Raw genomic sequence first — 13,671 nt, 5'->3', positions numbered from 1 at the left:
AGGAAATGAGCAAAGAGACGGATATTGTAATGTTATCAGACCATTGTTTCTTACTGGTTCAATTACATGACTATACTTTCTACTGTAATGATCTGAACTATAAACATAATAGTATGAAATGACAAAGAAACCCGCTAATTTTCTATAAATATTCATTCAAATTAAATCAATGTCCTTGTATGCACTTTACACTGATCAGTAAATGAAATGTAAAAACTGTTGAGAAGGGGAATATTATGATAGAAAACTTGAACAATAGACTATAGATGACTAATTTCAAATTTTTAGACTTTATTATTATTACAATTTTTAGTCTTTTTTTTGGATGTAAGAACAAGGGATGTCCATATAATCATTGCCACAAACAGAAACAAAGCAGTGTGGACAGATAAAGACACATTTTGTAGTTTAGACCTTAATTGTTTAGGGAATTTCAGCAAAGTCGTTTTGTGATATGAGTGTAGTATCCTCAATATATTCTCAATGAAGCCAACTGAGGTGGAACACAGATTTCATTTTAAATTTATAAGCCGCAGATATAGAATTTTAGCCACAGATACAAAGATGGTGGTGGTGTGTGTGTGTGTGTGTGTGTTTTTTTGTGTTAGGTTGTGTAACTATCATACATCAAAGCTGTCAAAGACCTCAGATCCAGCCACTGCAAACAAAATCAATAACTATTACACACATAAGCAACTAAAATGAATCGTCACACGCACACACGGAACCCACAAACACCCAATCTTATTGTTTTTCACAAGATGGAAACGGGTTTCCATTGAGCGGCTGCAGTATATGGTATGCAATCGTTTTTCTCCAAAGAAGTGCACAAAAATCTCATATTTTCCCTCAAGTGTCCCAATGCACAATTCTTATTTCACCACAACCCGAGGAAAGATTGCCTCGGTAAAAGGTAGTTCAGGTGAATAATAAAAAGCTGGGAGCATGCTGAGAGATCCATTCAAGACGAGAGTCTAGCGACCCAGTTTATTGTTGGAACGTTGGCAAAGATGGATTGACATTTCCATTCAGCTCTATTTCCCTATTCAGCATAAAACTGAACCAAAAAGCCATAAAAAATACAATGGCAGGAATGATACCAGAATTGCGATAACATTGAAGTTGACGAAATGATTTAAATCTGCTATCGTACCAAAATTTTTTAAAAGTACTGTGTGCGTGTGTCATAAGGAAGGTTATTCCTTTTAAACAGAGAATAAAGTGTAGTAGATTGAAAAAGTAAAAATATCTGGAAACATGCACAGAAAGACACAGAGACCCCCTCACCTTGAACTCTGTCTCGATGTTGGCCAGTCTTGCCAGTTCATTGCTGAGTTCGAGAGCAGTCAGCACGGGGTCTTCACTGCTGAGCGACAGGTAAGCTGCACTGGCCAGGCCTTTGTAAGCATTCATCCTGGAGCGCGAGTGACTGAACGAGTCCTGCTTCTGTTTATCAAAACATTCTGAGCACTTACAGAAGTAGTCGTGTGGCCTTTCTATGCGCGCCCCCTTCATCAGAAGGATGTGGACGATCTCGTACTCCTGGCAGTGAGCAGCCAGGATGACGGGAGTGACATCATGCGAAAAACGCGTCCCATCCTCGTCGTAAGCATAAAAGTCATCATCACGCATCTCCTGCTCCAGGGGGCTCAGAGCCAGCCGGAGACCTCCACCGAAGGCTGGGTGGGCCAGAATGGCTTCGACGATTCGAACATAACCCTTGGAGATGGCCAAAAGCAGGCCGTCCCCGATCCTAGCCAGCCCGTCCTTCTTTAACAGCAGCTCGGTCACTTCCAGGTGCTCGTTGCCCACTGCCAGCTGCAAAGCATTCTGGCCCATGTAGTCAACACAATTGAAGTTGAGCGTTTTGGATTCTTCCAGCATTTTGCGGACCACAGGAATGTTTCCGTATTCAGCAGCCTCTAGAAAACGTTCTTCCTCCGCGGTGAGGGGCGAGCCGCGTTCATTGAACATGTAGGCCGGGCCTCGTATTGCTTGGCGACGCCCCTTCTCCCTCACCGTGGTGTGGCGGCGATGCATGGCTTCCACCCTGGTAAAGACATGAGGCAAAAGAACAAGGATTAAATTGATGGAGATGGAGGAGGGAAAGAAATGCACTTGAGAATAAATACAAGGGCAGATGAAAAAGTAAGTGATGGAGGACAAAGGACAAGACAGTATCATTAGTTTCATGTACGACAAGGCAAACAAATTCGTTAGCGGCTGTCTCTGACCTCAGAGACAGCTCCACCAACACATCTCTCATCTACATCAGTCAATTTTCAGATCTTTCCAGATCAATGAATCAATACGAGGGTCACAGCTCACTGCGGGGCCATCTCAGGTCAACAGCTCTGATTGGCAAGGGAGACATGAAGCCGTCACCTTTAATTGCTCTGGCATGACAAACGCACACTTTTGGTCAGTGGTCATAAAAAGAGTCTTCTTGTGCAATGGTTGGATCTGTCTTCATCTGTCATTGCATACAACTACAAAGACATGCACGTGCATCTCTTGCGATGTACAATATGTCATCATTTGATTTTTCTTCACGAGTGGAACCCTATTTTTACACCCCATCACGTCCCAGCAGGACAGAGAGGGTAAACATCCTCCGCACCAATAGGGACTTGTAAAATATAACTAGCTGCATCTTCCTCAGAGCCCCTGGCAATCACAGCTGTTACTGCAAAATACATTCATTTAGAAACACAAAGGCCCCTCTTGATGTCTGCATCTGCTGCTTGGTCTGACTTTCTGACCCCCACAATACAAAAAAGGCTGTTTTTTTCTCCTAAACAGGAACAAATAAAATGACAATGTGGGTGCAGAGCAAAAGTGCTGGGTTTGAGTGAGCTTGGAAAGGACAAGCAGGAGTCTTGGTGGAAAGGCCCAGAATAGTTTAATTTCACACAATGTAATAACTCATTCAAACTGGATGATTCAATTCATAAAATGCTATCAATCGACTCAGACTCTTGCTGAGTGGACTAAAAGGGATCAAAGCTAATTGCCAAATTGGATAACTTCAGAATAATAATTGGTTATTTTGTCCATACAAAGGACGGCCCAAAGGTTCTCAATGTAATTCTGCACTTTTGTGTCATTTAAATTGGTGCAGGGACCTCACACACAACAGGAGGTCCAATCTCAAAATAAAACCTGCCATCAAAATAGAAAAACATGTGAGGTTATTTATAATTCAGGCTTTTTTTTGCATTTGTGTGTGTGTGTGTTTTGTGTGTGTGTGTGTGTGTGTGTGTGTGTGTGTGTGTGTGTGTGTGTGTGCATAGAAGGCTGATGATTGGACATTGAATCGCGAAAAGATTAAAATGGAATCCTGAAAATATTCCCTGGGGTTGTTGTGGAATCGAGACGATGAAGAAAGTCCTCTGGTAGAGTGTGAATCAGTGTGCAAGTTAGTGTGTCAGTGTTTGTGAGAGGGAGGGAGAGAGAGAGAGAGAGAGAGAGAGAGAGAGAGAGAGAGAGAGAGAGAGAGAGAGAGAGAGAGACAGAGAGAGAGAGAGAGAGAGAGAGAGAGAGAGAGAGAGAGAGAGAGAGAGAGAGAGAGAGAGAGAGAGAGAGAGTATGTTTGTAAGTGTGCTATTAGAAGGTCTGTGGCTCTTGATTTTCAATCTACACAATCAGCTTTGTTTGCCTTTGGCTGCCAATCAATGGTAGATCTCAACTTCTCTCTCTCTCTCTCTCTCTCTCTCTCTCTCTCGCTCTCTCTCACTCGCACACACACACACACACACACACAGTTTGTGTAAGCAAAGCATCTTTGTAAGCATCTGAAGGATTTGTTATAAATGAGGGGACAGTCTGGCTGCCAGCCCATTTAGATAACCATATAGTCAGGTAATGAATTGCCATGTCCCATCTCCCTCTATCTTCCTCTTCATCCATCTCTGACTGTTTGTGATTCTGATTTGAAATGGAATTTACCCACATCATTTCTGTGAGGAATTACAGTCACAGCGACAGGAGGAAGGAGACACAATGGAGATGGATAGATAGAGAGAAACCTGTGTGTTTGTGTGAGTGGGAGAAAGAGAGACAACGTGACGACTGAGAAGAAATATGAATGAGAGAGGGAGTGGTTGTGTATTTGTATGTCTGCTTATATCGTGTGAGTAATTTTCCATCACACAGGACACACAAACCTAAGGACTCATAACATTATCATTGTTGTACCAGACTTTATTTCCCATATGGGTGTAGAAGAACACTATATGTCACGCACAAGTAGAATAGCCCCAACTACAAAATACAACTGCAAAACAATCCATCCCTCATATTCACCCGCATTTAACCCTTCCTGAAAACATGCCAAAATATATCTGGGCCTTTTGTTTGCTATGATTGACTTACTTTGATAACCATGTGTTTACTTCTACACTGAGCAGGTAGCGTTCCAGCTTGTACTAAGGGGGTTTGGATTCAACCTGACTGGCTGGAGAATCAGAGTCACTTAAGCTGCAATGGATTGTAGAGATAGCTCTTCTCACATTTCCTTTTTATATACTGTTAATTTATTATTTGAAGGATTTTACTATGATATATGCAACATTATTAAGCCCCTGAACCACACTGCTGCAGTTGTTGCTCAGTCTACACAGCTCCCGTGCTCTTGATGGTGCATCCAAGTCAGAGGCTGCTGCAAATCAGTCAGAGAGCCTGTCTGAGCGAGCGGCTGCTTCTCCTATTAACAACAAAACTGTCAGAAAAAGGAGAAGGCATCTTGAATCACTGCTGTACTGGTGATTCCAACTGCAATTTGATCTCCAACACACTGTTGCAGAATCCTTCCTGCATCCGGCGAAGGTTCATAACCCATGGTTTTTTATTATGAGGTGCATGCATGCGCACAATGTGAAAAATAATCTTGTTGAGGGAGGCCGCTCCGCTAAGAAACACAAAGGTGGTCCTGCCTCAGTTCACTGAGTTAGGTGAGTTCCATTTGTGTTGAGGTGCTTTGGAGAACCACAGTGTCTGACACACATTCGGCTTGCTACAATGTAAGTGTTATTAACATGTACTGATTCTATTGTCAATCTGAAATCAAATTGCATGCAGTAGAGAAATGCTCTTCAATAGGCTGAAACAGCTGGATAATAATTTCATTCCATTCAATGAATAGGAAAAATTGTTTTGTGATGAACTTATTACTCCAGATTCACTGAAAATGTAATACAAATGTAGACAAAGTACTCAAAATATTCAGAATATCCTATTAAATCTGTAATTTTACTTTTTCACTGCTATAATTTGGCATCTGTTTATGCACTCAAACAGATGTGGCTATTTACTGGTAAACCTGACAAAAAAGAACAGTGGAAGAATCAAATTTGGAGGATAACGAGTGAAAGACATGTTTTGCCTGAGCGGGTATATTTACAGAGCAGACTAATGAGTTAGTACTTTATCAGTGCGCAGGCACAGGCCGAACGCTTGAAAGACACACACTCTGAGCTCTCCCTCTTTATCCAGTCCACACACACATTCAGACACTGTCAAGCAGCAAATTGCCAATTTTTAAGATCAAAGCTTTAGATGCTCACCATATCTCGCTGTTAATGAGAAACAGGCACGTTCACCCTCTCTTACCCCCTCTTTCACACAGGCCCAGCATTTAGCCTGGTCAGGCGCCACTGAGAGCACATGCTGCTTTTCCATACAAAGCTCCACGCTGGTGTATCAAAGAGACAGACTAGGGAACATCAAAGCCCCAGCACTGAGGCCTGCCATTCTCAATATCTGATAGTTACTGCTGAGCGGCCCTTGCTACATGCATTTCCATTAAGTGTCGAAATTTATGTCTGATTTTGTCTCTCAGGGATGTTTCCTGCAATGGGCTGCATTCACCAAATTAACAGTGAGCACTTATCTCACAGAAGAGATTATGTAGGGGGAAAAATGGCTGAGAGATTCCCAGTGAGGGATTTTCTGAATGTCTGTCTGTGTGTGTGTGTGTGTGTGTGATGAGTCTGACATTGTGGGGATATAATATGCAAGCTGGTTTCTCGCTAACACACAAAAACCAAATCCACACTCCCTGTTGAGTCCTGCTAATGCATTCATGCACTGGAGCCAATCAGAAGGCTGCCTCTCCCCACAATGAGGACATGGGGGCTGTAGTAGCAAACCCCTGAAGACACATTCATTTATTCAGGCTGGCACACCTGAACAGAAGGACACAAGGAAAATAGCCTCAGACAAACTGAACACACCATCCATGATACAAATATCACATGTTATAAGTTAGAAGAGACATTTATGATACAAATATTGAATTTCACAAGTTAAAGGAGCAACACAAGGTTATTTATGACTCAGTTAATGTCAATGTGTCGAATATGAAAGCTCCAAGTGAGGGTCACCAGTACAGTGGCCTCACTGGTAGAAAGGTGTACAGTCCAGTGAGTGGCTCAGTAAAAACCCTGCTTGCTTTACTCTCCTCTCTCCAAAAGTGGACTCGACTTGTTGACATCCCAGATGGATTATTTGCTCCTGATTCTCTCAACACGCAGAACAGTTTTCCATTTCCCAAGTGCAACGGCCTATTTGCACAACTGCCCATTGCAGAATGAATGACACGAACCACACAAGGCCGAGGAGCAGCCACTTTACTGGTGATGTGTCTGTGTTGGTGAATGAAAGTTATAGAATAGCAAAGGAGGACTCACGTTTGCCGGCTCTCGGACTCGAACTCGGGGTCTGTGTGCTCCACTATGTGATGGTTCCCGTGGTCCGGCGGCTCCGGCGGCTCCGGGCCCCGCTGGGGTCTCGGTCCGCCTCGTCCTCTCCACTTGGGACCGGGGTCATCGCGGCGGTCGTACACCGCGTCCACCGGCACATCCCTCCGCGACGGGAAAGGTGAGCCGGAATCCCCGGTGCAGCCGCGGAACTTTGGCGGCGAGAAACGCGGGGAGCCCTCGGGGTCCCGGTCCTCCGCAGAGGGGTGAAGACCCCCCGGGGAGGCGAGGTACGGCGGGTCCGTGTCCTCCAGCAGCGGGGAGGCGGAGGAGAAGAAGTCCAGGGGCCGCCGGGAGGACGGAGACCCGCGGGGGGGGAGACACCCGGCCGGGGATGGAGACTCGGAGAGGGGCGCTCTCTCGCCGCCGTCGCTTTCCTCTCCCTCGTCAGACATGGCGAGAGTTTCGACACCGACACACACCTGGAACTATCCGCCGCTAAGTGACCGACATTTAACGATGTTTGTCAAAGTTTCGGCGGAACAAGTTTCTCCCGACGAGCCGAGTCCTCCACCTTCTCACCGGCGTGCCCGCGCCAATTAGAGAGCGGAGCGGGGGCGCGCCCGAGGGAGCGAGCCCTCCACAAAATGGAAGGGCACGCGCAAGTGGCAGCAGCATCATCACAAAACAGCTCAACTTACTGGTGAGAAAAATAAGAAGGAATTTCCTAAACTGCAAAGACATGATTTGGTGAAAAAGAACAGGAGCTGAGCTAGAAAATACAAATGTGCGGACAATCAGAAATAAAGCACAAGCTGCAATACATTGTATTTAGGGAAAGCATGGTCTGACCCGGGAGGACACAAACACTGAAGTCATCATTCCTGAACTTTTGAAAATGTACACACCCTGTACAACACAATCTGTATCAATAGGCACTTCTTAAATAACCTTACACACTACACAGGGGGAATACTTGTTATATAGGTTAAGACGTCTAACTCTGATATTCCCGGATATTTAATATTAAGATTAAGATACGATTAAGATACATTTATTTGTCCCAAACACATGCACAGACATGCACAAGCACACTCATGCAAGGAGGGAAATTTGACCTCTGCTTTTAACCCATCTGGTGCAGGACACACAGAGCAGTGGGCAGCCATGTACGGCGCCCGGGGAGCAGATTTTGGGGGAGTAAGGTGCCTTGCTCAGGGGCACTCGACAGGGTAGGGAGAATCCTCTTGGATTTTTGGACAGATCAATCCAGGTTCGTCTTTTTGTTGTTTCTCCGTGGAGTCGAACCAGAGACGAACCAGAGACCTTTTCTGCCCATAGTCCAAGTTTCTGCCACTATAGTCCACTTGTTATATTAACCTTTGTTACAGGTTAAGACGTCTAACTCTGATATTCCCGGATATTTAAAATGCTCCTGTACTTTTGATGAGCAGCTCACACTTTTGAGCTCATAAGGGAAGAAAGACCGGGAAAATACAACACAAAGTGACCAGCGAATAAAAACTGTGATCATAGATGAGTAATAGAACAATGTAGACGAGGGGCAATAGAGCGAGAGAGCGAAAGAAGGAGAGAGAATAAAGCTGAGTTATAGATTAGGAGGTTAGGTAAGGAAGTGAGGGGGTTAACATGCCCACCAGTTGTTGGCCAATTACTGGTACTGACATAATCTTGTTATTGCTTCAGAGAACAAACATGTAATACTGACAGTAGACTACATCTAATCCCACGGGTGGGTTTATATGAGGACATAGTGTACATAGACGCTAATTTCTTATAGGTGAACACAAACCTGAGCATAAAGCATCATGTGGCTTTATGAAGATATGTAGAGAAAGAATATCCAGCGTGTAAATGTAACTCTGTTAACTGTGTGTGTGTGTGTGTGTGTGTTTGGTTCTGTAATTAGAGGCAGAGATCCATTAGTCACGATGGAGACTTCCTGCACCCCCATACAGACAATAACCAGTCCTGACCAAGCTCTTTGATCCTCTCCTTGTATTTATGCATGTAACACATGCACGCACAAATGCACACACATACACACACACACACACACACACACACACACACACACACACACACACACACAGATTACAAAAGATCAAATAAACACACATCAGACATGATGTTTTCACTGTAGACAATGTTTGGGTTGAAAAAAGTAAGCGAAACTATCTAGAATGAAGCCTGTAGCTTGCCCTGAATAATTGGGACATTTTAATATAATAATAAAACTAAAAATCTCTTAACAACATCAGTACAAAAAATATATATATTATGTTACAAAAATAGAGGAAGTAGGGTCGGATACTGAACTTATACCTTAAAGAGGACCAACCATACTGACCATGGACAACATGGAAGTTTCCCACAAGATGCACATGATGATTGACAGCTGAGGCTGGCCTTCAATTGGTCAAGTTCATGTATTGTTGGGACAAAGATAACGCGGCTCCACTCCATGATCATTAATGCGCAGACGCTGGCTCCAAATAGGGGACATATCATCCATGTTTATATGGTAGTTTATCGAATGAGTTAAGCCGGTACTACCTTCAAATTAAGGTGTGAAACAAAAGTAAACAGTTCCCAAACCTAACATGAAGACGAACCTGTAAGATCGTGTTCAGCTGTTGACCTCTACCCAGAATTTGATATGCTTTAGACCAACACTACTTTTTTTGGCTCACTGTAGTGGCTTGAAATTGCTCACCCAAATGACGAAGTTCCTCTCCAGGAAGTGTTCTAAGAAGAAAAAGCTAAATCCAATTACTTTAAAGTAGATTCAGAAAGTTTGGGGCACACATTGGACTAATGAGGTTAAAAGGAAAATCTAGTAAACAAGTCCTGCGAGATTAATTACACAAATGAAAAAATAATCTTTCAGGGATATTGTACAAGTGATACAAGCTACGACTTGATACTGTGGTTTCAGTTTAAAAAAAGAAACAAAAAAACACTGGCTGGGTAGCAAGTGATCTATATGCTCTACACATGCTGACCTTGGATAGGACAGCTAATATATTATCGTTGCTTATACTCCATCCTAATCCATCTGAAGTCTGCCACCACAAATGTTACAGAGATTAGGGAGAATTGGCAAAAACTGTGAACCACGTATCACAAAGTCCTGAGTGAATGTCCAGAGGCACTGAGAGGCACTGAGAGGCTGTGTGTGTGTGTGTGTGTGTGTGTATGTGTGTTATATTTGGATGTATTTTGCCAGAAAGCGTTGTTCTTAGCGTATTTGTGTGACCATAGTATCAAAAAACGTAATCAAAACCATTTTTCTATCGACAACCAGTTATAGTTACGGAAATCGTTTTTAAGTTGCCATAGTAAAAAGCTTGAAGAGAGCTTGTGTAGTAAGTAACAACCACTTGGAGTCCAAGGCACACGATCATCCTACTTCACGCAAATGAGACATTTCAGATTTGAACAACTATAATAAAGAGGTCAGACTCCTTCAGGGGATGTTATTATAGGATATTAAAAACAGTGGAGACACTTGTTCAGCTATTAATTCAGTTGTGGAGTAGATTGGCATTCTGTAGAACACATACCAGCTCCAAAGCAAAAACAATCATACACATGATCGTCTAATTCTTATGGGAGACATATAAAAGAAAAAAGGAAGTTGTTTGAGAAGCTAGGCAGACCAAGACTGCTAAATAAGACAGTTTTTTCTTAATGAAGATCCAGGCATTAGTCTCCGAAAAAATGATAAAATTGTTGAAACATACCCAATGTTTAAGAAAATGATGAAGTTCCTGGATACGCACCTTAACCCACCAGGTTGATGTTTTTGTGATATCCTGTTAAAAATATAACCAACAACCCACTGGTATAGTCACATTTCAGATTTCACATACATTATAAATGTTCATGTTAAGATGCTGTCTTGATAGTATGTTTAAGAAAGACACACAAAGACAGACAGGGATGAATGTTAGGCAGGAGATGATGGATTGAATAACATCTTGTTCGGAACAAAGGCCAAGTCGCATCACATTGAACACCACTCCCATGCAACAGCCCAAACATGAAGAAATATCTTCTCTCACTCTACATATTAAAACATGTGGCCCGCTTCATGACACCGCCATAAATCAGAACCTGTCACACCTGACAGCACAAACCTAGACCCAGAGGCCTGCTATTATCTGTGATTCCCTTTCCCTTCTCCATATGGACCAGACCAAAGGGATCGGGCTTAACAGCTGAACGTACACTTGACACATCTGCTGCCTCTTTGAATAGACTAAGGATTGGCTGAGGGCTCAACTGTTTCCATCAATGACCCCCCCCATCTGTGCCATCACAAGCTATCCACAGCATCTGGCAGAAAAAACAACAACACTCCGATGAACTCAGTCCCTCAAGTCTGTTGAACGAGCTGTTCAAATGCTTCACTTTAGTGATACCAACTATCACTAAGGGATGAAACAGAGAAGACGGCTCCCCTCATTTCCCCACGTGCCTGGCACTACATTTCAAGGTGCTTGCCCAAATCTGTAGCATCCAGTCAAAGCCCATCCAAAAGAAGTGGCAGTCCATGGAGCCCTGAGCTTTTTTTGTGGCTTAAAAGGGAAAAGCTGCAAACCCTCTGTCACAGCAGGTTCACAAAATCCGTATTAACTTCTCCCCTAAAGGTGTGAACGGAGCCGCAGGTCTCCACCACAGAGAGTCCAAGTATTCTAATGGGTCTCCAATGTGGCCCCATCACGTTTGGCTGCCTAATCTATGGCACCTTTCTAGCAGCTGCTATAAAACGAGTTATGTTGTTAGATAGCAAGGAAACAAATGAACAAAGGGGAAGCCACGAGTTAAAGTGCACCACGCAAAGCCAGAAACACACACAGCTCAATCAGGTGATGGTATAATCTTACACATTCAAGCTCATAATATATACACACCTACAGCATATTAGATAGATAGATAGATAGATAGATAGATAGATAGATAGATAGATAGATAGATAGATAGATAGATAGATAGATAGATAGATAGATAGATAGATAGATAGATAGATAGATAGATAGATAGATAGATAGATAGATAGATAGATAGATAGATAGATAGATAGATAGATAGATAGATAGATAGATAGATAGATAGATAGATAGATAGATAGATAGATAGATAGATAGATAGATAGATAGATAGATAGATAGATAGATAGATAGATAGATAGATAGATAGATAGATAGATAGATAGATAGATAGATAGATAGATAGATAGATAGATAGATAGATAGATAGATAGATAGATAGATAGATAGATAGATAGATAGATAGATAGATAGATAGATAGATAGATAGATAGATAGATAGATAGATAGATAGATAGATAGATAGATAGATAGATAGATAGATAGATAGATAGATAGATAGATAGAGTACTTTATTCATCCCCGAAGGGAAATTAAGTTGTCATAGCAGCCGGTATATTTGAATACAATAAAATACAATACAATACAATAAAATAAAAAAATATTGAGGTAGAAAGAATAAAAAACAGAAGCACAAGATAAATAGGTAGATAAGGTGCAGTGGCAAGATGATGTTAATAGTACTGATGATATGATGGTAATGTTATTGTTAGACAGTATATAAGAATAGTACAGTATATATAGTATATAATATAACATAATATATATTTATATATGATAGTAATTATACCAATATAAAAGCAGTTTATAGTAATAATGGCAGCAACAGTATATATAATAGTAATAGTGATATAATAATAGTAATTATAACATGTACACATGTATAAATATGTGTATATAGACTTATGTATACAAAAAATATACAGAGAGTATGATACAATATATGATATATAGTGGAATGAATATAAGTATTTGACTATACAATAGGTTATATAATATACTATGAGTGTAAGAATATGTAGACAGAGTGTGCAAAAGACAATATTATTGTATAAAATTATATATAATATCAATATGGTTTATATGAACACATATCACATATGATGTGAAGTAAGTGTATATGGAGCGGAGTGTTGTACAGGGTACACAGTGCAAGGAAACAGGTTTAGTGCAGTTCTGTGATGGTGGCTCTGACAGAGGTAGAGGAGTTGTAGATGAAGTATTATCATGACACACACATATGGTTCCTATATAAACTCATACTTTAATATGAATGTAATCCGACAGTTGCACGGAGAAATTAATCTCATTTTCAGAACACAGGGTTTTGAGACTGTAGAGCCTTTGCATCCTGCGCCCAACATGTTGTGAGGTGAAGGTGATTTTTATGAAATATTCAAGGCATCCAAATCTTGTATTTTGAGTCAGCACTGACATCCTCAATATTTATGCCTTTCCCTTTACATACTCTGAGTCGCTACATATCAAAACATTAATCCTGCCAGGAAAGGATAGTGTGGGGAGTACGAAATGAAATATGTTGACAGAGTCAGTTTTGCAAAGGCATTCGGTTTTTGCTGATGTGCGATATAAACATTTCAATGTTGTGTTGAACAGAAACATAATTTAGGCTCCTTTATGCTTCCCAGGGAAATGATTTGTTCATGCAAATTGGATGCATGTGATTAAAGTAATAGAATTTTTTTTCAAAGGAATCTATTTAGTCAGCTTTTTGCTTTCAGTATCTTAAGGTGTTTGAACCAAATCTCGGGCTAGGGGACACATTTCTTTGTGGAAAATGGCTTTTGCAAAAGATGGGAAGAACAGTGATTAGAAGCGGTTGACCATTATCAGACCTCTCTGATCAAGATGTGTCAGTAATTGAATGAAGCTAGAAGTGGTGAAATCGCCGTCCATCATGTGATAACAAGGCCCCATAGCAACCAGTCTTCAGGTCCTATTGACTTCAGCAGGCCAATCAGTGTTAACGTGCCAGACAAGGACGGGCTCTAAAGCTGATCCCTCACACCCTCCATCGACTTGTGATAATTGTATTG

General features: G+C 41.6%; 1 protein-coding gene across 2 annotated transcripts in view; it reads right to left on the bottom strand.

Annotated features, from left to right (window-relative positions):
• Positions 1 to 7,153, bottom strand: part of trpc7b (transient receptor potential cation channel, subfamily C, member 7b) — a 42,451-nt gene extending 35,298 nt beyond the window's left edge. For both annotated transcript variants that reach the window (XM_061079944.1, XM_061079945.1), the window contains exons 1-2: positions 6,690 to 7,153; positions 1,288 to 2,050 (exon numbers count right to left, since the gene is read on the bottom strand). In XM_061079944.1, coding sequence (XP_060935927.1) covers positions 1,288 to 2,050; positions 6,690 to 7,153 — 1,227 coding nt within the window. The remainder of the gene's footprint in view (positions 1 to 1,287; positions 2,051 to 6,689) is intronic.
• Between the last annotated feature and the right edge of the window lie 6,518 nt (positions 7,154 to 13,671).

The sequence above is a fragment of the Limanda limanda genome, chromosome 10 (genome assembly GCF_963576545.1).
Source record: "Limanda limanda chromosome 10, fLimLim1.1, whole genome shotgun sequence".
Lineage (NCBI taxonomy): Eukaryota > Metazoa > Chordata > Actinopteri > Pleuronectiformes > Pleuronectidae > Limanda > Limanda limanda.
The sequence above is the reverse complement of the archived record's forward strand: the minus strand, read 5'-3'. Positions and strand labels throughout refer to the sequence as shown.